Raw genomic sequence first — 25,168 nt, forward strand, 5'->3', positions numbered from 1 at the left:
GTCACATTGATGCAAAGCGAAGGAGTGTTCTCAGACTCAGGTTGGCCAGAAACAGATAGTACAGGGTAGCACAAGGCCTTAAAGGAAAAAACTTCCTTTATCCTTCCCCTTTCATGGCCACAGAAGCAAGATCCAGAAGACCCAGGGGAAAGAAGACCTGAAGCAGTCTAAAGCCCTGCATCTCAGAGTTCTGGCTCTTTCTTCCACTCCAGGGGCTGCAGAAATAGAATTCTTGTTAGACCAATTAATTGACTAATCTTTCAAATACTCCCTCTTATTACCCAGGACTATAGATATAAGAAAAATGTGGGACATAGACCTGAGGCATCACAGGACACATCCTAGAAGTATTCTTAAATAAATTCTCTAATATTGGTGTCTTTTGTATCCTTTGTATAAAAGTGCACAGAATGGTCCTCATGTGAAACACTGGGTTAAGTGGACTGGGTTCATGAAGATTCAGCTACGGATAAAGACCACAGAGATCTACTGTGACATACCAAGAGATGTGATGGAAAAATCACTAGATTCTCAGACCATGCAGACCCTAAGACATGGCTAGGCTCAGGGTTGCTGTCATTCTAGAGAGAGATGAGGTCCAGTGCAAGTCTCTTCTAAGCAGTGACTATCTTCCTGTGCCCAGGGCCCCCTGCCTCTACAAACCTCATGATTGAGGTCCCCAGCTTCATCTTTCTAGCCTTGGAACCCAGGCCTGTCAAGTCTCCTGTGATTCTGCTGTTAATCTACCTTGCATTCTAGCCTCAAAACATGTGTGTGACTTTCTCAAACAGCTCCTCCATCTTTGGCTCTTTGGCTTCTAAGTAAAGGTTGAATCATGAATGACTCTCCTTCATACATCCCATTATTTTACTGAAACATTTCTCAAAGGGCGATGAAATATAAATTGCAAGGGACAAAGATTCTTTCAAAAACAAAGACAAAAAGATTCCTTATAAAAAATATCAACCATTGCTTACCGCAGAGCTGCCTTAAACGGAATCAACTCAAAGAAATCTAACCCAGATCCCAGAGTCTGCTCTGCTACCTCCTTGGCCTGTAAAATAATAACAAGACAGGGACAATTAGCTTTCACAGTAGGAAAAAGTACACGTATCACTGATGGAAGAGCCCTCCTAACACTTATCCAAGATCACACCATGCCCTACAGTGTGCCCTTCCCATCTATGTGACTACTTGGTAGACAAGAACAGATTAAAGTGAAAGCATCATGTTAAGGGAAACAAGGGCCTGCTTTCTCCAACCTAGGTTCACAGGACAAAACTGCACTCAGGCAGGTGTGCACTGGAACCTGACCTGCTGGGTCCAGAGAAGTGACCAACTGTGATGACAGCAGTGGAATGTGAGGTCTGTAAAAGTGCTTTTCCCCCGGCTCTTCCCTGGCTCTTGGAAACGAACGTCTGCCCTCAGAGTTTTAGCCAGATGTTAAGAATATCCAAATAGCTAGAGTTACAAAAGATAAGTAGAAAAACAAAGATGTGAGAACTGATACTGAAGGATACTCCACTGCTTTGCCTTGTAGTGGCTAAAGGGCTGAGAAATCGGACTCAGTACCAGGGATACAAGTTCAGTGAGGAGGGGAGATGGCAAGGAGCTGGTGACTACAGCTACAGTCTCTCTGATATCTACATCATACACAACCTTTCCAATGTCAAATGGCTTCCTTCAGAAAAGGTCCTATTGGCATTTGGGAGGCATCAAGCCGACTCTTCTCATCTCCTTACTGGGTCAGATATAGGAATCCAACTCAGCAGGGCAGGTTAACCGCAAAACAGCAAGGCAGATAATGGTCAGAGAACGGGAACACATGTGCTTGTCTAGGAAAAGCAAGTCAGATTTTCTAATCTTTAGCTGTTTTTCTTTTTTAAACACTGAGTTATAGGAAATCAAACTTACCAAACTTTATCAGAATTCACAGAATAATCTACAGTTGTCTTTATGTTTTTTTTAGCTTTTAAAAAAGTCTTTTGTTTTAGCTATTCAATAAAACAATGTGCTACAGAATGACTTTTCCATAACACAACTAGATGTCTACAAAGAAGCACCAATAAGTTGTCATCCATAAGACAACAGCAGCATGGTCACAGGCAGCAGGCACTCAGTGCCTAAAGGTATCTCTCTGCCTCGTGTCAAAGAGGCCCAAGCTCGCACAAGAGTGAGTACTACAAGGTGTCCACAGAAGAAACACATGGATAGAACGTTTACATTAAAATAATAACTACAGAAAGAGAAACATGGTATTTAAATTACCTTTGTTAGACTGGAAGTTTTAGCATAACATGCAATGCCAGCCAAAACAGCCTCAACAACAGCAGCATATATCTGGGACAACAGCCTACTTTAAAAAAAAAAAAATAATGGTTAACATTACAGCATCATGAGGTTTTGTCAAAAGATGCATGCACACAAATGACAGCCCCCAAGAAACTGATTTTTTAACAGAATGGAAAAAGGCAAAAATAGCCCATTGATTTCTAAACCTTTTAAAAGTTACAAAGCCTGGGCTGGTCGTGGTGCTTCAGGTTTGTAATCCCAGCACTTTGGGAGGCTGAGACAGGCAGACTGCTTGAGCCTAGGAGTTTGAGACCAGCCTGGGCAACATAGCAAAACCCCAGCTCGATAAAAAAATTTAAAAAATAAAAACAAAATTATCCAGGTGTGGTGACCTATGTCTGTAGTCCCAGCTATTTGGGAGGCTGAGGCTGAACGGTAATCTGAGTCCGGGAGGCAGAGGAGGTTACAGTGAGCCAAGACTGTGTCACTCTATTCCAGCCTGGGTGACAGAGTGGGACCCTGTCTCAAAATAAAAAAAGAAAAAGTCATATGCCTGGTTTGATTTATACTTTGCTTTTGTTAAATCAGTTTAAGGAAAATTGGCTCCTCTGAATTCTGCTCAAGAGATTGCCCTCTGTTGTAACCAAACAGAATAAAACTATGAAGTCTCCTTGACCCCTCTAAGTGCAGGAGCAGCTACCCACAGACCTGGAATCCCTTCAGTGTTATCACACCCACTTGCTGCTTTTCCAGGGACCTAACCACACTGTAGTTTCACTCCGTTTTTTCACTAGACCTGCTGATGGCTGGCTACTACTGGAACCTTTGGGTGGGAGACCTCAAAGGAGAAAAGAGATGACTAGGCTGAAGAGGGGCTGGGTTTCATTTAAATTCAAGTTAAACAGCCGCAGACCCCTTTCCAAGCAGCTTGCCTCGTTTAGAGAACAGAGAATGCGTCTGAGGAGATGTCTCACCTTTCCCCCAGATAATGTTCTTTCTCTCTGACTTCTCACTTCCACAGTATAAAACTTCCTGGTTTTACCTGGCCGGGCACAGTGGGACAAGCCTGTAATCCCGGCACTTTGGGAGGCCGAGGTGGGCCGATCACCTGAGGTCGGGAGTTCGAGACCAGCCTGACCAACATGGAGAAACCCCATCTCTACTAAAAATATAAAATTTGCTGGGCATGTTGGCACATGCCTGTAATCCCGGCTACTCGGGAGACTGAGCCAGGAGACTCGCTTAAACCCAGGAGGTGGAGGTTGCACTGAGCCAAGATCACGCCATTGCACTCCAGCCTAGGCAACAAGAGCAAAATCCTGTCTACAAAATACAAAATAAATAAATAAAGAAGAAGGTTTTTCTGTCAGACTAGACTACCACAGAGGTCCCTAGAAAAACCAGTCTGGTTCCTTTTTGGGAGGGAAGGTTTTTCCACCTTGGCATTTAGGGTTTGCTGTGCGGTTTGTCCTATGCATTGTAGGATGTTCAGCAGCACCCCTGGCTGCTAACCAGCATCCCTACCCGCTACATGTTGATAGCATCCCAGCTGAGATAATCAAAAATTTCTCCAGAATCTGCGAAATGTTCCTCTGAGTGGGGATAGATAGGGGAGGAAGGTTCAATAGAATTGCCCTTGGTTGAGAACCACTGCCTTGGAGGAAGGAGGTGAAGGCTCTTCTTTTTATTTTTTTAAAGATGGGGTTTCAACATGTTGGTCAGGCTGGCCTTGAACTCCCGACCTCAGGTAATCCGCCCGCCTTGGCCTCCAAAGTGCTTGGATTACAGGGCCACCACACCCGGCCCATGCAGGCTCTTAAGACACTTACAAAGAGAAGGGGCTCAACCAAGAGGCCCTGAAAGGCAAAAAGAGGCACCTGGGAAAGAACTGACAAGGTCTCACCTAAGAATGTCTACTTTTAAGCCCATAAGAATCTTGTAACATGTAAAGGAAGGTGATAGGAGTTTGAAAGTGGGAAAAAACACAGAAATGATTTGGTCTAATCCTCTCATCTTCTAGAAGAAGCAATAAGGGCCTCTGGAAGTGAAATAAGTTGTCTATTAAGTCACAGAAAATTCACAGCTGACCCAAACTCAGATCTGCTCTCAGCCTGGTGCTTTTCCACTGTGCCATATCATATTGCCATCTCCTTAAATTTCCTCCTTGGTTCCTGCACCACACCTCCACAATGTAGGTAAGAGATTAGGGTTAAGTTGAAGAAAAAAAAAAAAAAACAGGGAGAGCTCATATAACAAAATGACAGCTCCAAGTAACATATCCTGAAGACTTTTGGCCTGGCCAAGCCAGGGCAGAGGGTATACCCTGGAAGGGGCCTGAAAGAGAGATGTAAATGAGCTTGGCCCCTTCCAGGTGAGACCAGAATCCTCTACACTTTGGCACTAAGGGTGCAGTTTTAAAGACGCCAAACCCAAAGACATGCAAAGATATCCCTCTCCTCAGCTGATTCAAGCATCACTCAGTACCAACATTGGTCAGGCCTTCCCCTTGCTTGGTCTTCTCCTATACAGATCCATACACAGGAGGTCAATACATAAGCCACATGGCTGCTGATCCATAAAAAGGCCTTCATGATGCTGTTGTCACTTTATTTAGTTTTTTTGAGATAGTCTTGCTCTGTTGGGCAGGCTAGAGTGCAGTGGCGCGATCTCAGCTCACTGCAACCTCAGCATCCCGGGTTCAGGCAATTCTCCTGCCTCAGCTTCCTGAGTAGCTGGGATTACAGGCACCCACCACCTCGCCTGGCTAATTTTTGTATTTTTAGTAGAGATGGGGTTTCAACATCTTGGCCAGGCTGGTCTTGAACTCCTGACACTTGCCTTGGCTTCCCAAAGTGCTAAGATTACAGGCATGAGCCACTGTGCCCAGCTTCTGCTGTGACTTTCACCTGAATCCACATGTTCCACTGGACCTGTGATTTGGCAAATCTCCCAATGTGCACCCAGTTACCACGCAATACCAGTTCCTGATGCAGGGCATCAATGGATTTGGTTTAGGCAAAATGTTTAAGGGTCTAGCATAAGGATCCAGGGCAGTGGCTAAGCAGCGCTGGCACAGAAGTACAAGCAGGCACAAGGTAAGACTACACCCACCAATAGGTGAGGAAGTAGTTGACTTATTGCTAAAGAAAGGAAACCCACAAAAGAACTACATACACATTATGATTATAGTTTAAATGAATAGTTTTTTTGAAAGCCCAGAAAGTTATATACATATACATATACAAACACGTACACAGGTATATGTACACATTTTTTTTTTTCAGACACAGTCTTGCTCTGTCATCCAGGCTAGAGTGCAGTGGCACTATTTCAGCTCACTGCAACCTCTGTACCCTGGGTCCAAGCAATCCTCCTGTCTCAGCCTACCGAGTAGCTGGGATTACAGGCATGTGCCACCATGCCCAGCTAATGGGGGTTTTGCCATGCTGGCCAAGCTAGTCTCGAACTCCTGACCTCAGGTGATCCACCTGCCAAGGCCTCCCAAAGTGCTGGATTACAGGTGTGAGCCACCGCACCCAGCCAAACACACATATTATTGAGACAGGAACTCACTCTGTCATCCAGGATGCAATGTAATGGTGTTATCTCGGCTCACTGCAGCCTTGACCTCCCCAGGCTCAGATGATCTTCCCGCCTCATCCTCCCAAGTAGCTGGGAATTCAGGCATGTGCCACTACACCCAGCTAATTTTTCTATTTTTTGCAGAGACAGGATTCCACAAGGTGGCCCAGGCTAGTCTTGAATTCCTGGGCTCAAGCAATCTGCCTGCCTTGGCCCCCGAAGTCCTGGGATTCCAGATCTGAGCCACTGTGCTTAGCCCCAGAAATACATAAATTAAGATACTAATGGATAGTACCAGAGAGAAGGAATTACAGTTGATCTTAATTTCTTTCCTCTACTTGCATACTTTGCATACTTTCTATTTTCTACTTGCAAATAGAATCACAATAGTGTGATTCTTTCTTCTATTATATTTTTCCCAATACAACTTTGTGGGCCCTGACCTAGAAATTCTGATTGTAATGCTGAGATTGGGCCTGGAGAACCTATATTTTAAAGAGATCCCTAGATAATCTTTTGTAGTCTGTCACTGTTGGCCATAGGGAAAGCACTGATCTATACCCCACCAAATTATGCTGCAGTATTTAATTGGGTAATAATAAAATTCTATTATGTCCATACTGCTAAAGGAGAGTGCTTTTTGAAATTCAATAGTTTCAGCACAAATGAGTTTATTTTCTGTCTTTGGCTTCTTGCTGTATGTGAAAGAAGAGAAGTGAACGCTAGGCAGGACCTTTCTGAGGTTGCACAGCCGGTGTTCACACCCTCTGACTCTGTTCCACAGGCTTAAGTGTCAAATCCAGAGAAAAACACTCTTCAGACCAGCTGGGGTTTCACATGTTTCTCCTGATGAATTTCAAGATGGTTTATTCTTAGAAAAGTCCTTAATTTAAAAATGCATTATGTAGAAAACATATCAAGGGAGTTACATCATATAATGCATGGATGTGCAGATAGGAAGTCTCTGAGGTCTAGAGAGAAGAACAGATGGCAAAGCTGGCAGGGTTCTCTGGCCTGAATTTCAAGCTGAGAGAAACTTGGGAAATGACACCATAATGTTCATCTCATAAACCAGATGTCTTCTTTTTTTTGAGACAGGGTCTCCCTCTATTGCCAAGTGTGCAGTGGTGCAATCATAGCTCACTGAAATCTTGACCTCCCAAGGCTTAAGTGACCCTCCCACATCAGCCTCTCAAGTAGCTGGGACCACAGGTGTGCACCACCATGCCTGGCTAATTTTTTATTTTCTGTAGAGAGTGTCTGCTTATGTTGCCCAGGCTGGTCTTGAACTTCTGGCCTCAAGTGATCCTCCCACCTCAGCTTCCCAAAATGTTGGGATTATAGGCTCACACCACCACACTCAGCAAAACCAGATGTCTTAATCACTGCTGATCTCAAAAGGAAGTATACAGGACAGTCATAACTGAGTAACTCAACTCTGAGAAAGAAAAAATAAAATATGAAGACTTACATTTGTTCAGTTTTCTTGGGCGGCTGGCTATCACCACCTGTGAAAGAGGCCCACTGAGAATGTGACAAGAGCACAGAGTATGCAAACACTTAAAAAGGAAGCTAGAAATGCTTCATTTACCTGGAAGGCACTGTCAAGAACTACATTTTGTTTTTGTTTTTGAGACAGAGTTTAGCTCTTTCACTCAAGCTGGAGTGCAGTGGTGCCATCTTGACTTACTGCATCCACTGCCTCTGGGGTTCAAGTGATTCTCCTGCCTCAGCCTCCCAAGTAGCTGGAATTACAGGTGCATGCCACCATGCCTGGCTAATTTTTGTATTTTTAGTAGAGGTGGGGTTTCACCATGTTGACCAGGCTTGTCTTGAACTTGTGACTGCAGGTGACCCACCTTGGCCTCCCAAAGTGCTAGAATTACCACGCCCCGCCCATTTTTTTCTTTTAAGTTAAATACAGTATAAACACCAACAACAGTGGAACCTGGCCATTCCCAATAGCCTCCTGGACCTTCACCTGCATTTCCCACTTTTACAACCCACTCAGCATCCCCACTAGATACCAGAGATGTGTGGAAATCTTAGGTTCTGGAATGTTTTTGCTTTTATTTTTAATTTTTTAAACTTTGAAGCATCAGTAAATAGGTTCAGTTCTACCGCTTGTTTTATCTCCTTAATTACCTGACCCAAGTTATGCTTCTTTCCAGAGTTTCCTGGCTTATTTAACATCATCCAGAATAAAATAGGGCTTCTGATGTACTTTCCTCTGTGTAGCAATGCTGAGACCTGCGTTCATTCCAAAGGTTCTTTTCCATGTCTCTTTGGATACCTGCAACTTCTTGTTACCCCAGTAAGCAGGGCAGCCCCACCCAGCCTAGCCTTTCTAGATGACCCCATGGCATGCTCCTGGCTTCTAAGTACTCTTTCATTATGGCCTTTCTCACTTTCCTCACAAGAATAGTCGAGTGGGCACCTGGCTGAGTCACTGAAATTCCCACTGTGGACCTTACAGCCTGCTATCTTTTTTTTTTTTTAAAGACAGTCTTGCTCTGTCGCCCAGGCTGGAGTACAGTGGCTCAGTCTTGGCTCACTGCAACCTGCACCTCCCGGGTTCAAGCGATTATGGTGCCTCAGCCTCCCAAGTACCTGGAAGTATAAGTATGCACCACCACGCCTGGTTATGTCTTGTATTTTTAGTAGAGATGGAGTTTCATCATGTTGACAAACTCCTGACCTCAAGTGATCCACCCACCTTGGCCTCCCAAAGTGCTGGGATTACAGGTGTGAGCCACCGCACCTGGCCCCTACCCCCTGCTATCTTAAACTACGTATTATTCATCTTGGCTTCCCCTGTGATACTAAGCAAAGGGCTATACACATGGTTAGACTTAATGTAGGTTACACCAATCATCTTCCTCTTGAACCACATTCTGTAAGAAATGTGTCAGAAATATCAACTATCCAGAAGTAATCAGAGAGGGGGCGGGAGGCCCATGAATTGGGTATCATGAGCTTCTGAGCAAAGTAGTGAATCATGTGTCAACTTTTAGTTCATGGGAGCAATTATTCATTAGAAAAGCTGATGAGATGACAATTTACAGGAACTTACCCAAGTAAGGAACATGAGTAGCTCCAAAAAAGTACGTCCTTGAACAAGCAAGAGGTCCCTTTGGTGAGACGCACTGGGCTACCTGGATGTCAGAAAAAAATAAAAATAAAAAAGGGCACAATAACTTTAGGCATGTACTAGTGGAGAAACAAAAGTATAAAGTTAATAGAAATAAATTTTCTTTCTTTTTTTTTTTGAGACGGAGTCTCACTCTGTCGCCCAGGATGGAGTTCAGTGGTACAGTCTCGGCTCACTGCAACCTCCACCTCCCCGGTTCAAGTGATTCCACTGCCCCCTCAGTAGCTGAGACTACAGAGGCACACCACAGCATCCAACTAATTTTTTTTTTTTTTGTATTTTTCGTAGATGCAGGGTTTCGCCATGTTGACCAGGCTGGTCTTGAACTCCTGACCTCAGGTGATCTGTTGCCTTGGCCTCCCAAAGTGCTGAGATTACAGGCGTGAGCCACTGTGCCCAGCCAGAAATACATTTTCTTCTATAAAACTGATTTATTCCCCCTTGTTAAAGACATAGGGGAAAGATTACCTGTAACTGTTATTCCAAAGGTATCTTTTGTGTGTGTGTGGTTTAAACCTTGGCTATATTGTGAGGGTGCAGCTGTCAGATACTCAGTCAGCCCAAGATACTAAGGAATTCACAACTCAGAAGGAAAAAGGAAGCAATGTATTTGGGTTTTAACTACCATTAATACTCAGTCCAGAGCTTTCACAGTGAAGACCTTGGCTGACATGACAGGAAGAGGGGGGGCAGTTCCAAATTCAGGAAAGGAGGGTGCTAACCACATCCCCACCTTCATTTTTATTTCAACTCTGTGTCAGGCTGAATCAATTATGAGCTTTCCTAGAAGACCATAGACCCTGTGGAAGAAAAAATAAGTTCCTCTAGGTTTTCAAATTTCTTTTTTTTTTTTGAGACGGAGTCTCACTCTGTGCCCCGGCTAGAGTACAGTGGTATAATCTTGGCTCACTGCTAGAAGGGTATTTTCATTAGATACAGATTTCTAGGTTGACAATTCTTCTCTTTCAGCTTTTAAAATATAGTTGTCAGTTCCTTCTGGCCTTCATGGTTTCTGATGAGAAAGAAATACTACTTTCATTCAAAAATTGTCAGCTGGGAGTGATGGTTCATGTCTGTGATCCCAGCACTTTGGGAGGCCGAGGCGAGTGGATGACCTGAGGTCAGGAGTTGAAGACCAGCCTGGCCAACATGGTAAAACCTCATCTCTACTAAAAATATAAAAATCAGCCAAGTATGGTAGCAGGCGCCTGTAATCTCAGCTAAATTGTCTTCCCCCTGTGAATGAAGTGCCATTTCTCTCTGACTGCTTTCAAGATATTTTTGTCTGGGCTGGGTATGGTGGCTCATGTCTGTAATTCTAGCACTCTGGGAGGCCAACACAGGCAAATCACTTGAAGTGAGAAGTTCGAGACCAGCCCGGCCAACATGGTGAAACCCTGTTTCTAACTAAAAATAAAAAAATTATTTATGAGATCTTCATGCAGAAAAATAAAAATAAAATAAATAAAATTTAAAAATAAATAAAATTAAAAATAAAAATAATTAGTCAGGCATGGTGGTACGTGCCTGTATTCCCCAGCTACTTGGGAGGCTGAGGCAGGAGAATTGCTTGAACCTGGCACTCTCAATAAACAATGATCATCAAGTTTGGTTTCTGTCCTTAAACATAATAGTCAAGGCATAACAAACTTAGACTTGGAATAACTGTCTTCAAATTATTTTGAATTTTAGAAATTCTATTGACAATACTACTATGGCAACTTAAAGAGTGGTCTGTTTCCTTCAAGTATTTCAAAATTAAATGTGATGTTTTCAAATATACCTAGTACCTATATAAAAGTACACACAGTTTCAAATCACTTCTTTTTACTCCAAAACAACTTCAAGTTCAGGGTTAAATCAACACACTAACTGGAAAAAGTTCCTTTTGTCTAGCTCCCCTGCCCAAGCAGTACAGCCACTTACCATGTGCTTGGCAAAGCTCCCGCCAGGACCAGTGCTTCGTACCAGGTGTCCTTCAGAAGGGAAGTTAAAGTTGCCAGCATTTAGATTTTCTCGTGTGGAGTGATTACCAAAGAGAACAAATGGCTGCCGATTAGGGCTAGAGAGCGAAGACAGAAACATGTGATTAGAAAAGAGTTCCTGGCCAAGGCAACCTTCCATGACCTTAATAAGTCCTCAGGCTTTTCTGAGTGATGCCTGCAGTCTGAGCAAAGCGGTCAGTCAGTACAGTCCACTGAATGTCCTTGGCTGGTTGGGAAGGGATGCCAGCTGTCTCTGACTCTTCCTACCGAACCACAGGGATCAGTTAACACTTATGGACATAACTAAACTCAAGCTAGGTTTGTATTTTCAGCATGTCCCACTTTTTGAGGAATATATTCCATAGAACTTATTCTATGATAAGTGATAGAGCAAAATGACAGTATTGTAAAATGGAATTTTAATAGAAATACGAGCTTTAAAGGATGACCGTTATGATACTTGGACTAGACAGACAATAGGGCAGTCACCAATTCCTGAGTAACTTTCAACAGTGAAGGAGCACAGGAGGGTTGCAAATTTTCTCAATACCACACCTACCTGCCTCTGTGCCCACCCTTTTTCTCTGCCCTCTTGGCTGCACTTTTCCTCTCCCCTACTTTCTGCTCACTCCTCAGCCCACTCCAATCAGTCTCCTCAGTCATTTCACCCAGAGAGTTCTTGCTGAAGTCACCAAGGGACTCTCATGTAGCATAGAGTAAATCCAACAGATGGTCTTCAGGTCTTCCTTCCTTTCTTGGTCTCTGAGAAGCACTTGACTCCTTCCACCCTCCACTGCAACAACTGTTTCCCCTCAGTCTCCCCAGTGAGTCACCCTCCTCTTCCACCTGGCTTTGAATAGTCCCGGGTTTACCTGCAGCTTGCTGTTCCCTCCTCTCCTCTGTGATAATCTATTCCCTATGTCTGCTCCAATTCTAGTTCTTGCAGGAAATAAATGGAATCACAATCCACCCAGGGACCCAGCCATTTGAAAGGCCTCCTTGACTTCTGCTTCCTTCCCCTCTAAATCTAATCAACCTCCCCCAAATCATTCCTATTTAGCCATTTTCTTTCTTTATTTATTTTTTTAGATGAAGTCTCCCTCTGTCACTCAGGCTGGAGTACACTGGCACAATCTTTGCTCACCGCAACCTCCACCTCCCGGGTTCAAGCAATTCAGCAATTCTCCTGCCTCAGCCTCCTGAGTAGCTGGGACTACAGGGGTGTGCCACCACACCTGGTATTTAGCCATTTCCTTCCACAGTCATGGCCACAACCTTAGTCCATGCTGCCATCATTTCTTTCCTGGACAACTGCAATACTTCCTCACTGTTTCCCTGCAGTTGGTGTAACACCTGGATACTTGGTTGCATTGTTTATATGTAGATCTTTTTACATTGTATGGTAATGTACACTACAGTTCACAAAATAAGATCCTTTGGAAAATAAAACATACGATATTGGATCTATACACTGAATGCCAGGATGTGACCGACTGGGAAAAACATGTTGGACTAGGCATGTTCAGTGAAGGAGCTAGGAAGTTATATAAAAAATGAACATCTCTCTGGCTCAAGGGGCAAGTGCAGCACTGTGCAGTGGTGCCTCAGATGTGGCAGAACTATTTCACACTAACCAGTTTAGGACTATACAAGGTTACCACCATCCAGCATCAGAATATAGCTGTAGGACTTTACAAACCATTCCTATTTCTAACTTCTGGAATTGATGTTTTTCACAGTCCATCTTAAAATATAACTGCTTTAATCACAGATCAGGTAAAAAGGACAACATGCACAACCTCCAACTAAAATCCTGTTGCAGCCTAGACAGTGAAATGCTATGACATCAGAGGACTTTCAAATTGCAGCTCTTTTTGGATCCCCCCAAGTGTATCCGCACTCTTCTTCAAACGGGCCTCTCCCTCAGGAGTCAGTCACCTTCACAACGTCTGAGATTCCATTCTGTCCCAAAATGCAAGGAATACTAAGGAAGACATCATCCTTTATTCCATAGAGACCCTTAATCATGGTGGAAATTGGGTGCACCCGCCTAAGATTCTTCATTATAGTCTCTGCCAAATCTGCCACAGAGTCCAATGGCTGTGTAGCCTTTGAGTTTGACCACCTCGTAAGCACTCGCAACCACCCGCTTGTGAACCTCTTTCCACTGTTCCTTATCTGAATCAGTCCCTAAATCTGGGTGCAGAGTCTTCAGGGAGACACCAGCAACATTCACTCCACTCCATACAGGCACACTGAAATCTCCATGTTCCCCAAGGACCACCCATGACAGCTTAATGGGTGAACTCCCAGCCTTTCCCCCATCAGGTAACAGAATTGGGCTGAATCCAGATTGCAACCACTTCCAATAACAGGTTTTGGGAAAGCCACTTATCTTCCAAGCCACACAGGTCAAGATATCCGCTGTATTTGAAACAATAAGCAACTTGTAGTTCGGGCTGTATTTTACAACATTAGGAATGATGAATTTAAAGATGTTCACGTTACGCTGGACCAAATTAAGATGGCTTTCTCCCTCTTGCTGACGTGCCCCAGCCGTAATAATGACCAGCTTGGAGTTTGCAGTTACATTATAATCTCTGCCAGAGACAATCTTTGGTGTTCTAAGGAAAAGGCTGCCATGTTGGAGATCCATCATCTCTCCCTTCAATTTGTCTTCAATGACATCAACAAGATCAAGTTCATCTGCCAAGTCCTTCATTAAGATACTGATGGCACAGGCCATACCAAGAGCACCAACCCCAACAACTGTAATCTTATTCTGGGGGGGTCTGTTCTTCCTTTAGAAGATTATGAATCAGCTGATCCTTGAGAGTTGCCATTTTGGACTTGGAACCAAAAGGAACCAGGAATGCACGTCGGGCGGGCATTGGGGGCGCACAGCAGTGGGATCCGGACTCAGCAGCAGCTGCTCCAGCACCGATAATCTTTTAAATGTGCAAAAATTTTACTGCCTTTAAGTTATTTTCAGAAGAAGGGCCAAAATCCTGAACATGGACAAAGAGAATTTGTAAGATCTAGTGAACTTTCTCAGCTCCAGGTAAGGCCACTCAACTCCAACTTCAATACTCCAGCTAAGCTCATTATCTTTGATGTCCCTTGTATCTTTGTCTCAGGGCCTCTGCTCTTCATCCTCCTCCCAGTTATCTCTGTTCACTGTTCAGTTCTCTCATGGAGAGGGCTGGATTCCCCCGTGACGGGCTCCATAGTACTATGCTATCTTCTTCATGGCATCAATCCCAGTTAGTAATAACAGATTTCTTCGTTAAATTGTTGGATTAATGTCTTTTTCTCCACTACACTAAAAACTTTATGAGGGCAATGACCATATTTGCCTCATTTTTTAAAACCATGAATCTCTCTTGCTTGGTATGTCACATGTTCTCAGTAAATATTTGACAACTCTATCCTCTATTCTCTTCCTAAATTGCCCTTAGTGTGTGCCATGTAAGTAATTCTTTGCATTGCTTTTCATTACTCTTAAAAATACTACCTTACACTTCAGGCAAACAAGGGCTTTTAAAAGTAAACATGGCTGATTTTTCTTCTGAAGCTTAATTCAAGCGGAGTGATACTCTGGACAGAAAAAGATGACTCTGAGTTTTAGTCAGGGTACTTTGTTTCACTATTAGATTGGATTGGAATTGGGGGAAGAAAAGACAGATGAGATGTACTCTCTATCCATCAGAGGAAGTATCTCCTGCTCATCATGACGAAAGAGATGTGGGAGGAAACACTTCCAAACCCTCATTGCTCCCATCTTCTTTGTGGGACTGGACCTTCACACCTGATCCCATTTACTCCCTGCAAGCCCCTGTTGCTCCCCTGCCCAGCCCTCGAACTATGCATGTCATATGCTTATTTATTTATTTATTTATTTATTTTTGAGACGGAGTTTCTTCACTCTTGTTGCCCAAGCTGGAGTGCAATGGCGCAATCTCAGCTCACTGCAACCTCCACCTCCCAGGTTCAAGCAATTCTCCTGTCTCAGCCTCCTTAGTAGCTGGAATTACAGGTGCATACCATCATGCCAAGCCAATTTTTTATTTTTAGTAGAGGTAGGGTTTCATCATATTAGTCAAGCTGGTCTCGAACTCCTGACCTCAGATTATCTGCCTGTCTTGGCCTCCCAAAGTGTTGGGATTACAGGTGTGAGTCACTGCACCTGGCTGACAACAGTGCTTTAAAAGCTAGCTTACTATAAAATAATAAAAAATAAAAAGCAGTGAAACAGACAAATTTACACAGTATAGATTTCTTACCCTGTGATGACTAAAGTCAACCCATATTCTCCTGACTCTAGCTTCTGAACTTGGATGCACCTCCACTGCCACCCCCACTTTGCCAACTCCATTTTCTCTATTACCATTCACCCTTCATCCCCCAAAAATAAACTTACCTGTTTTCAGTTATATGGCTAGAGATCATTCCATGACTGAAATAACTTCTGAATGGCTAAAAAGAATCCAACATTGTATATATTAAGATCACAATCTGGTAAAACAATCAAAAAACCCCTCACATAAGTATGTATGTACATATACACTTCAGGAGAGTGCATAATGTGTGTGTGTGTGTGAGAGAGAGGGGTACAGAGAGAGATGCACGTTTGTAGATTATTACAAGAACATGGAAAGATGTGTATGGTGAATAGCATTATAAATTTTAGGAATAAGTGACAAACAAAATAATAGCAAAAAAGAAAAAAAGACAAAAACCTGCAAAAAGGAAACTAAAGAAAAAAATTCTTTTAATTTATGGTGTTTAACTACTGAAAGGAAATTGGAGCAACCAACATCTATGGTGTAAGTTGCGAAGTGGACATTTTTTCTTTAAATTTTCTTCAACATTTCCAATAAATTAATATATACAAATTCTATTGTGCTAATTTAAAATCAGTAATGAGGAGGAATCCAAGGAATTTAGAATTATACTGACAGAAGTTTCCTGGGAAATCAGTGAAGTAATTCTCAGCTTTTGGATGCACAGCGTCAGGCTAAACACTGATAAAAACTTAACGTGCATGTTCCATGTCCAAAGTGTCTAAAAATTCAAATGGTAATTTTAATCCCACTAAATAACATTTACTGTATTTTTTCTGATTAATATATGTTCATTGCAGAAGACAATAAAACCACCTATAATTTTAAAAACTATGAACATTTTAGTAAATTTTCTTCAAATCTTCTGTGGTACATCATAGACTACGTATGATTGTACTACACTTTATTAAATAGTCCTCTGTTCATGGAAATTTGTATTGTTAACTCTTCTATACCATGGAAAAAAGTTCACACACACACCCCTCTCTCAAGTAATAAACTTAATAAATTTCATCTGAAGCTCTGATGATTTCCTTAAGGCAGATCTGGAAATGAAATCATAGAATAAAAAGGCAGAACTATGTTGCCAAATTGTTTTTTAATAAAGCTCTATCCATATACACTTCTACTTACAATATATGAGTGTACCTATCTCATGGTCTCCTTCTAAGCACTGCCTATGAAATGGTTTCAATATATTTGTCAAGTTGACAAATGAAAAATAGGACCTTACTGGTTTGTTGTCTTCATTTACACCCCTTGGCTTTTTAACAAAGTAGAATATTTTAGACATGTTCAGTGACCATTTGGATTTTCCTTCATTAAGGGAAAGTTAACAGTTTATCTATATTAATTCCCTTCATTAAGAAAGTTAACAGTTTATTTACATTCTCTGGATATTTATCAATTGGAATGTTTATTTACTTCTTTATTGAGATGGTGTTTGCTCTTGTTGCCCAGGCTGGAGTGCAACGGCGCGATCTTGGCTCACTGCAACCTCCACCTCCCAGGTTCAAGCAATTCTCCTGCCTCAGCCTCCTGAGGAGCTGGGACTACAGGCATGAGCCACCATGCCCAGTTAATTTTTGTGTTTTTAGTAGAGATGGGATTTCACCATGTTGGCCAGGCTGGTCTTGAACTCCGGACCTCAGGTGATCCACCTGCTCCAGCCTCCCAAAGTGCTGGGATTACAGGCATAAGCCATTGTCCCTGGCCATAAAAAATTATTTTTAATTTTTAATTGACACATATACACATATTTATGGGTTATAATGGGTTGTTTCAATACATGTATACATAAAAAGGAATGGTCAAACTTACTCATTAGAGAAATGTAAATTAAAACAATACTGATATACTATTTTTCATCTGTGAAACTGAAAAATTTTAAGTATTACATACACATTCTATTGGTGAAGCTGTGGACAACAGGCATTCATATAGTGCTGGCGGGAATGAACTGGTACTACCCTTCTGAAGGGGAATTTGGCAATAACTAACAACATCACATATGCACTTACCTTTTGACCCAGCAATCCCATCACTAGGTATATATACTTCCAACAATAGGAACATACATAAGTGTAGAGTTATTTACTATAGCTCTGTTTGGAAAATATTAGAAACAACTTCAATATGTGCACATGCAAGAGGGGCTGAATAAATTAAGACAAATCCACAAAATGGAGTACTATGAATCTAACAAGGAATGAGGAACGTCTCAATGAACTGACTTGAGTATGTTTACACCATTAAGTAAACAAAGAAAAAAAAAAACTGACTGGGAGAGAGTTCCAGGATATACTGTTAAGTGGAAATGACTGTATGCCACTCTTCAATGTTAGAAAGGTAAGAATATGAGAAAATGCACATGTGTTTGTTCATTAGTGAAACAGAAAAGATAAATCAGAAACTCAAGAGGTTTGATACCTACTGTTAATGGAGTGGGTGGAAAATGGGTGGAAAGAAAAAGGCAGTAAGAACAGGGTAACAGGAATCAACAGTGACACTTCTGAGTATACTTTTTGGAATCTCTTTCACTCTTAGAATCATAGGAATAAAAGAAGAAAAAATAACCCCCTAAAACTGAGAAGGGCATCAGTGAGATGTGGAACAACTTTCAAGTGGTCTAATGTAGAAGCAACTGGAGTCTCTCAAGGAGAGAAGAGAGATATGGAACAGAAAAAATAATTGAAGAATTAATAGTGAAACACTTTCCAAACTTAAGACATACCATAATCAAATTACCCAAATTCAGTAATAAAGAGAAAATCTTGAAAGCTTCCAGAGGGAAAAAAAAGGCCTGCTAACATTCAAAGATTAGGATGAAAGACTATGGTATGTACAAAGATTAGGATAAAAGACTATGGTATGTACAAAGATTAGGATGAAAGACTATGGTATGTACAAAGATTAGGATGAAAGACTATGGTATGTACAAAGATTAGGATGAAAGACTATGGTATGTACAAAGATTAGGATTGAAGACTATGGTATGTACAAAGATTAGGATGAAAGACTATGGTATGTACAAAGATTAGGATGAAAGACTATGGTATGTACAAAGATTAGGATGAAAGACTATGGTATGTACAAAGATTAGGATTGAAGACTATGGTATGTACAAAGATTAGGATGAAAGACTATGGTATGTACAAAGATTAGGATGAAAGACTATGGTATGTACAAAGATTAGGATGAAAGACTATGGTATGTACAAAGATTAGGATGAAAGACTATGGTATGTACAAAGATTAGGATGAAAGACTTCTCATAAAAAATAATGCAAGCAAGAAGATACTGAAGCAAGATCTTTCAAGTATAGAAAAGTAAAAACTGTCAATCTAGAATTTAGACATGGAAAAAATATATTTCAAAAATGAAGGCAAAATAAAGATTGTTTTCCAGACATTCAAAAGCTGAAAGAATTTATTATCAGAAGAATAATACCACAAAAAAATATTAAGGACCATCCTTCAAGGAGAAGGATATCAAGGGGAAGTCTGGGTCTACACAAAGGAATGAGGAGCACCAGAGAGAGCAATGACTTGGGCAAATACACTACATTTGGCCTTAACAAAAAGGCCAAGATGTGATTCATGGGCAAATATATAAGACTTGTTCCTCATTATTTAAATCTTTAATAATTGACTGTTTAAAGAAAAATAAGAGCACTGTATTGCGGGGTTTATAAAATACGTGAAGGTGGAGGGTGTGATGACTCATGCCTATAATTCCAGCACATTGGGAGGCCGAGGCAAGCGATCTACTAAAAAAAAAAAAAAATTAGCTGGGCACGGTGGTGTGTGCCAGTAATCCCAGCTACCTGGGAGGCGGAGGCAGGAGAACTGCTTGAACCCTGGAGGAAGAGGTTCCAGTGAGCTGAGATCATGCCATACACTCCAGCCTGGGCGACGAAGTGAGACTCCATCTCAAAAAAAGCAAAGGTAAAACGCAGTAACAACAAAGATCAATTACAGCTCCATACTGTCAACAGGAAGGCTTGCTCTGAGCTGCAAGGGAGCACAGGAGAGTTGAGGGTGCAGTGAGTGCCCAAGAAGGCTAGAATGCCTTAAAAGGGTTCCTTGGATCCTTCCTGGTGATCAGTTTTGAGGCTGTCCTGTATCTTGGTTCTCAATCTAGATACTCAAGAGGCTGGTAACTACTAACTAGCGTCATCTGCTTGGAAAGACATCTTGGCATTCATTATCTGCAGGTTAAACTGACAAAGGTGTGCTACTCACATGTGGAGACTTATTCCTACATTTATTAACTAGTGCCCAGTAGAATTCCTGGCACTACCACACTGCAAAGCAAAAATCCTTCTAATGAAAAAGCTGGCACAAAAAAAGGACAGCTTTTTATATAGCGTTGGCATGGGGGGAAATTTCTTCATGGTATAGAACACAGCTTAAAGAAATGATAAATTAGAATTGATAGTGTTGTATTTTGGAAAAAATGTAATAAAAAATTAAAACAATAAATGAATTTAACCATTTTCTTCTTCCTCTTTGACCCTTCCCTTACATACCTCACCCGCCTGAGATTCTGAAAGTTCCAGCAGGAAAGGAATTTCTGTGTCAAAATTAGCAAAGAAGCTAGTCCACTGATGTTCAAAAGCCACCAAATCCTGGGAAAAAGGGAAAAAGATAATGTGTTTGGTCATATAAAGGAGGTATTTTAGAAAACAAAATTATGAAACTGTAACTGATCTCAAAACACCAGACCATTTATACATGTTATTTTAAAAGGTAATGGCAAACTACTAGTACATGCTACTCATATGGATGAATCTCAAAAACATTATGACAAGTGAAAGAAAGAGTCGGATGTAAAAGACCACCTGATATGTGGTCCTTTCCTATGAAATATCCAGAAAAAGCAAATCTGTACAGGCAAAAAGTAGACTAATAGTTGCCTGGGGTTGGGATGGAGACTGACTACAAGTGGGCACAAGGGAACTTTCTGGGTTGATGAAAATGTTCTAAAATTCTGTTGTGGTGATGACTGAACAACTCTGTAAATTAACTAAAAATCATTGAGTTGTATGCTTAAAGTGGATGAGTATTATGGCACATAAATTATACTCCAAATAAAGCCATTTAAAAGGTCAGCTAGGAGAAGTAGTTCATGTCTGTAACCACAGAACTTTGGGAGGCCAAGGTGGGAGAATCACTTGAGCCCAGGAGTTTCAGACCAGCTTGGGCAACAGGATGAGAGCTCATCTCTATTAAAAAAAAACCTCACAAAAAAATGAGCTGAGCTTGGTGGTGTGCGCCTGTAATCTCAGCTACCCAGGAGGCTGGGTGGGGTGAGAGGATCGCTTGAGTCCAAGAGGTCCAAGGTGGAGTGAAGTAGGATTGTGCTGCTACACTCCAGCCTGGGTGACAGAGTAAGACTTTGTCTGAACAAATGAATGAATGAATGGACAGTAATGATCCTTAAGTGCTTTACTTTAGCAGCCCTGTTGGGAAAAACTTATTTATGGGCACCTAAAGGATGGTACCACATCCAGTGCCAAAAGGGTCACATCTGTGCAGCTTTGTTCAAGGACTGATTGACTTTAGTTAAAGTCCAGGGTAGCAAAGAGCCCTCTCCTTCCTTATACCCTCTTTCCAGTGGCCACCTCAGGACTGAGAAACTCTGTACCCTTCTTAGCTGACTCTCCTCTACATGCAGCCTCCATTCCTTACCCCAGATGCTTTTTAAGCCTCCTCCCTGAACTCACTCTTATTCTCAAGCACTACAAATTATTTTTTGCTATTAACTTTATTTGAAGGAATCATCAATTAACAAAAAACCACCAGTTAGGACTTGCTTAAGATGGTCCTCAAGTATTATCTTTGTCCTTATTTTGAAGTTGCTAATAGTCATCTTTACTGTCCATCTTGCACCATGGAAGGTTATGTATGTCAGGCATCTTGCTCATAGCAGGCATTCTGTTTGCTGCACCAAAACTCACTGGCCAGATCTATGCCCTCCTCCTCTCAAGGATATACAAGTACTCAGACCTTTGTGCTAGTCATGTACTGATTCTACTTCTGGCCCTAGACATAAAGAACAATGGACCACTGCTGGGAAGACAATGGAAGCATTCTCTACTTGCTGCCCAGACTATCTAACTATATCTACATATACAGATGGGTATTTATCTGTGTATATATATGAACGCATGCATATTATATGATACTTAGGCAGACACACACACACACACACACACACTCCACACACAAATTCTGGCCAGGTATGGTGGCACATTCCTGTAATCCCAGCACTTTGGGAGGCAATGGGGAGGATCATATTAGCCCAGGAGTTTGAGACCAGCCTGGACAACACAGTGACACCCATCTTTACCAAAAAAATTCTTTATAGTCATCATGTAGGTGACAGTGCTGACAGTGTTTTCTGGATATGTTTTATAGATAATGTAGGATAAAACAAAAAAGTCTATGTGTGTGTGTTACAGGTATCTATGTATGCATACATACACATATTAGGAGGAGGGAGACAGAGAAAGAGATATAAAATATTTCCTAGCTCTATCTACTGAAGAGATCTAGAAACAACAGCCAAACCAGCAGCAATGAGTACTTCTAGCACACAGATTGTGGTGCTGAGATACCACTTCCCATTAGTGAACTGAATCTGGGTCTCAGAAAGGAAACGTACAAGATAAGCCTGGGATATGTTAATATAGTCGCTGGCAAGGAAGTTATCAAGGGCTATCAGTATTCTGTTAAAATAATTTGTGAACCAACTTGAAGGGAGTTCATTATCCAAAGAGAGAACAATTTGAGCATCACTGAAGATGGTAATTGCAATGGATATAAAACACATCAAATAGGTTTAAACCTATGAGTTCTAAATATATACAATATACATATATGTAATATATGTTATGTATATATATGCAATTGGAATATTACCATTTTGCAGTGAATTGAGGATCTAATTAATGAATTAAGGATAGGAATATTACACATCAATTGCTGTTCACAAAACACAAAGAGAATCAATTAGACATTTTGTGTTTCTTGATAAAGAATATAACACTCTGTAAAAAGCAGTCTTTCCTCCAAAAATCAATGCTGAAACTGATTAAACCTCTATATTCAATTACCAATGATCAGGAAATACAGAAGACAGGGGAAAATGTTAAACTACATCATGGGAATGCAATTAAGAAAATTTCAACTGCCAAGCGCAGTGGCTCACACCTGTATTCCCAGCACTTTGGGAGGCTAAGGTGGGCAGATCTCTTTAGGTCAGGAGTTCAAGACCACCCTGGCCAACATGGAGAAACTCCATCTCTATTAAAGATACAAAAATTAGCAGGGCATGGAGCGGCTGAAGCAGGAGAATCTCTTGAACCTAGGAGGCTGAGGTTGAAGTAAGCCAAGATCACGCCACTGCCCTCCAGCCTGGGCAACAAGAGTGAGACTCTGTCTCAAGAAAAGAAAAAAAAAATTTTCAAATGATGGCAACTATAAGACAAATAATCTGTTTTTTTTCAACAGACAGCAAGGGTAGGGGGACAGAGATAGAGAAAACCTACAGATTAAAAGAAATCTACACATACACATGCACACAGGGCAGGCAAACAAAGCTAAACTATGTTTATAAAATCATATTTGAATGATAAAACTGCAAAGAAAATTAAGGAGATGACTACCATAGAATTCATAGAATTCACGATAGTGTTATTCTTGCAGGAAGAGGAAGGAGATAATGAAGATTCTGCCACTTTGTTTTATAAGAAGTCATTAGATTGTACTTTTTTTTGCTGTTTTGTGAGTCTGTGTTATTTTATTTATTTTTTTGAGACGAAGTCTTGCTCTGTCGCCCAGGCTGGAGTGCAGTCATGTGATCTCTGCTAATTTTTTGTATTTTTAGTAGAGACAGGTTTCACCATGTCGGCCAGGTTGGTCTCAAACTCCTGACCTCAAGTAATCCATCCGCCTTGGCCTCTCAAAGTGTTGAGATTACAGGCGTGAGCCACCATGCCCAGCCATCTATGTTATTTTAATAATAAAAAGTCTTTCTTTTTTTTTTTTTAGATGGAGTCTCACTCTGTTGCCCAGGCTGGAGTGCACTGGCGCAATCTTGGCTCACTGCAACCTCTGCCTCCTGGGTTCAAGGAGTTCTCTTGCCTCAGTCTCCCAAGTAGCTGGGATTACAGGCGCCTGCCACTGCACCCGGCTAATTTTTTTATTTTTAGTAGAGACGGGGTTTCACCATATTAGTCAGGCTGGTCTCAAACTCCTGACCTCAGGTGGTCCCTCAGCCTTGGCTTCCCAAAGTGCTGGGATTACAGGTATGAGTCACCGTGCCTGGCCATAATGAGAAGTCTTTAAAAGCAAATGCATAAATACTATTTGTTCACTACAGAAAACAGAGTAAGAATCACTGTAAACACTTTGGGGAACATTCTCTCAGCTTATTTTTACTTAGTATTTTACATATACAAATGTGCATGTACTTGTAACTGGTAATCTGCAAGGTCCTGGGTTAGATTGCCTTGCCATACCACCTCTGTGCCTTGGTCTGGTAAAACAATCCTTTTGGGTCTGAGTTTCTGAGTCACTGCTATCAAGTCCAATCAGTGTCCCTGTATCCTGGGCCCAGGACAATCTTTCCACTTTGGCACTGGGTTCTCCGCTTCTGGACTCTGGGGAGAAAAATACTTCTAATGTTTCCAACTAACACTCTAACCACAGACCTTCAATGTCTGTCTGACTTCTCTGATCCCAGATCTACTTTCCTTCTCAAGTTGGCTGTCACCCACAGCACTGAAAGAATGTTTCAATTCAGAAATACCTGTGCTTGAATCTCTGCCTCTTAGTGGCTGTGTGAACTTGGACAAGGAACTTAACCCGAGCTTCAAATGTCTTACAAAATTGGGATGACTACTATCTACCTTGCAGAGATATTACAGGAATTAAGTGAGATAACCTGTATCAAGTGCTTATTATCAGACCTTGCACACTAGATATCCTTAGTACTGCCTCTAGTACAGGTCAGCACAAGGCTGGCTGTGAGAAAGATGGTAACTGCGATGGATATAAATGCATCAAATATGTTTAAATCTATGAGTTCAAAATATTTATAACAGATATGCATAAATATATTTATATATATTTACATGGAAATAAAGATATACATCTGAGCCTTCCCCGCAACATGCTGACATTTGTCTGCTCTCTCTCTCTCAGAAAATCATAACGCACATCACTGGAATCAGGGAAGCTGTGCCCAAAGCCACCATCTCAGAGTGCATCTTTGCCTTGCTTACTTGGCTCTGTCCAACCTCTTCAGCTTTACCAGAATGCTTCACTCTGTGAGGCTTAAAAAAAACAAAAAGGGACTGGGTACAGTGGCTCATGCCTTTAATTCCAGCACTTTGGGAGTGAGCAGATCACCTGAGCCCAGGAGTTTGAGACCAGCCTGGGCGACACAGCCAAGCCCTGTCTCTACAAAAAACACAAAAATCAGCTGGGTGTGGTGGCATGTGCGTGTAGCCCCAGCCTCTTGGGAAGCTGAGGTGGGAGGATCACTTGAGACTGGGAGGCAGAAGTTGCAGTGAGCCGAGATAGCACCACTGCACTCCAGCCTGAGCGATAGAGTGAGACCCTGTCTCAAAAAAAAAAAAAAAAAAAAGGCTATTAATACAGAATACACTTTGTGTTTCAATTCTATTAGAAACAGACTCAGGAGGTAGGTATATTTCCACTTAAATGGCCTACCTGGTGACACCCATTTTGGTTTAGGTCTATGACAGAAAGTAGTCACACCTATTCTCTGCTAACTTGTAGGTG

General features: G+C 41.6%; 1 protein-coding gene and 1 pseudogene across 5 annotated transcripts in view; both read right to left on the bottom strand.

Moving 5' to 3' along the window:
• DNAAF9 (dynein axonemal assembly factor 9) overlaps positions 1 to 25,168 on the bottom strand; it is a 153,494-nt gene that overhangs the window by 78,231 nt on the left and 50,095 nt on the right. For 2 of the 4 annotated variants that reach the window (XM_078371253.1, XM_035302788.3), the window contains 7 exons: positions 19,885 to 19,983; positions 15,431 to 15,486; positions 10,952 to 11,087; positions 8,948 to 9,029; positions 7,346 to 7,382; positions 2,269 to 2,353; positions 978 to 1,054 (listed from right to left, as the gene is read on the bottom strand). In XM_078371253.1, the coding sequence (XP_078227379.1) occupies positions 978 to 1,054; positions 2,269 to 2,353; positions 7,346 to 7,382; positions 8,948 to 9,029; positions 10,952 to 11,087; positions 15,431 to 15,486; positions 19,885 to 19,983 (572 nt within the window). Of the gene's footprint in view, positions 1 to 977; positions 1,055 to 2,268; positions 2,357 to 7,345; positions 7,383 to 8,947; positions 9,030 to 10,951; positions 11,088 to 15,430; positions 15,487 to 19,884; positions 19,984 to 25,168 lie in introns of all 4 variants that reach the window. The other 2 variants (XM_035302789.3, XM_035302787.3) reach the window with 1 other exon arrangement.
• Positions 12,756 to 15,488, bottom strand: LOC103792809 (L-lactate dehydrogenase A chain pseudogene; annotated as a pseudogene). The gene is made up of 2 exons (XR_013535089.1): positions 15,431 to 15,488; positions 12,756 to 14,018 (listed from the first exon to the last, which is right to left on the bottom strand). The product of XR_013535089.1 is annotated as an L-lactate dehydrogenase A chain pseudogene (transcript).

The sequence above is a fragment of the Callithrix jacchus genome, chromosome 5, assembly GCF_049354715.1.
Source record: "Callithrix jacchus isolate 240 chromosome 5, calJac240_pri, whole genome shotgun sequence".
In the NCBI taxonomy this organism is placed as follows: domain Eukaryota; kingdom Metazoa; phylum Chordata; class Mammalia; order Primates; family Cebidae; genus Callithrix; species Callithrix jacchus.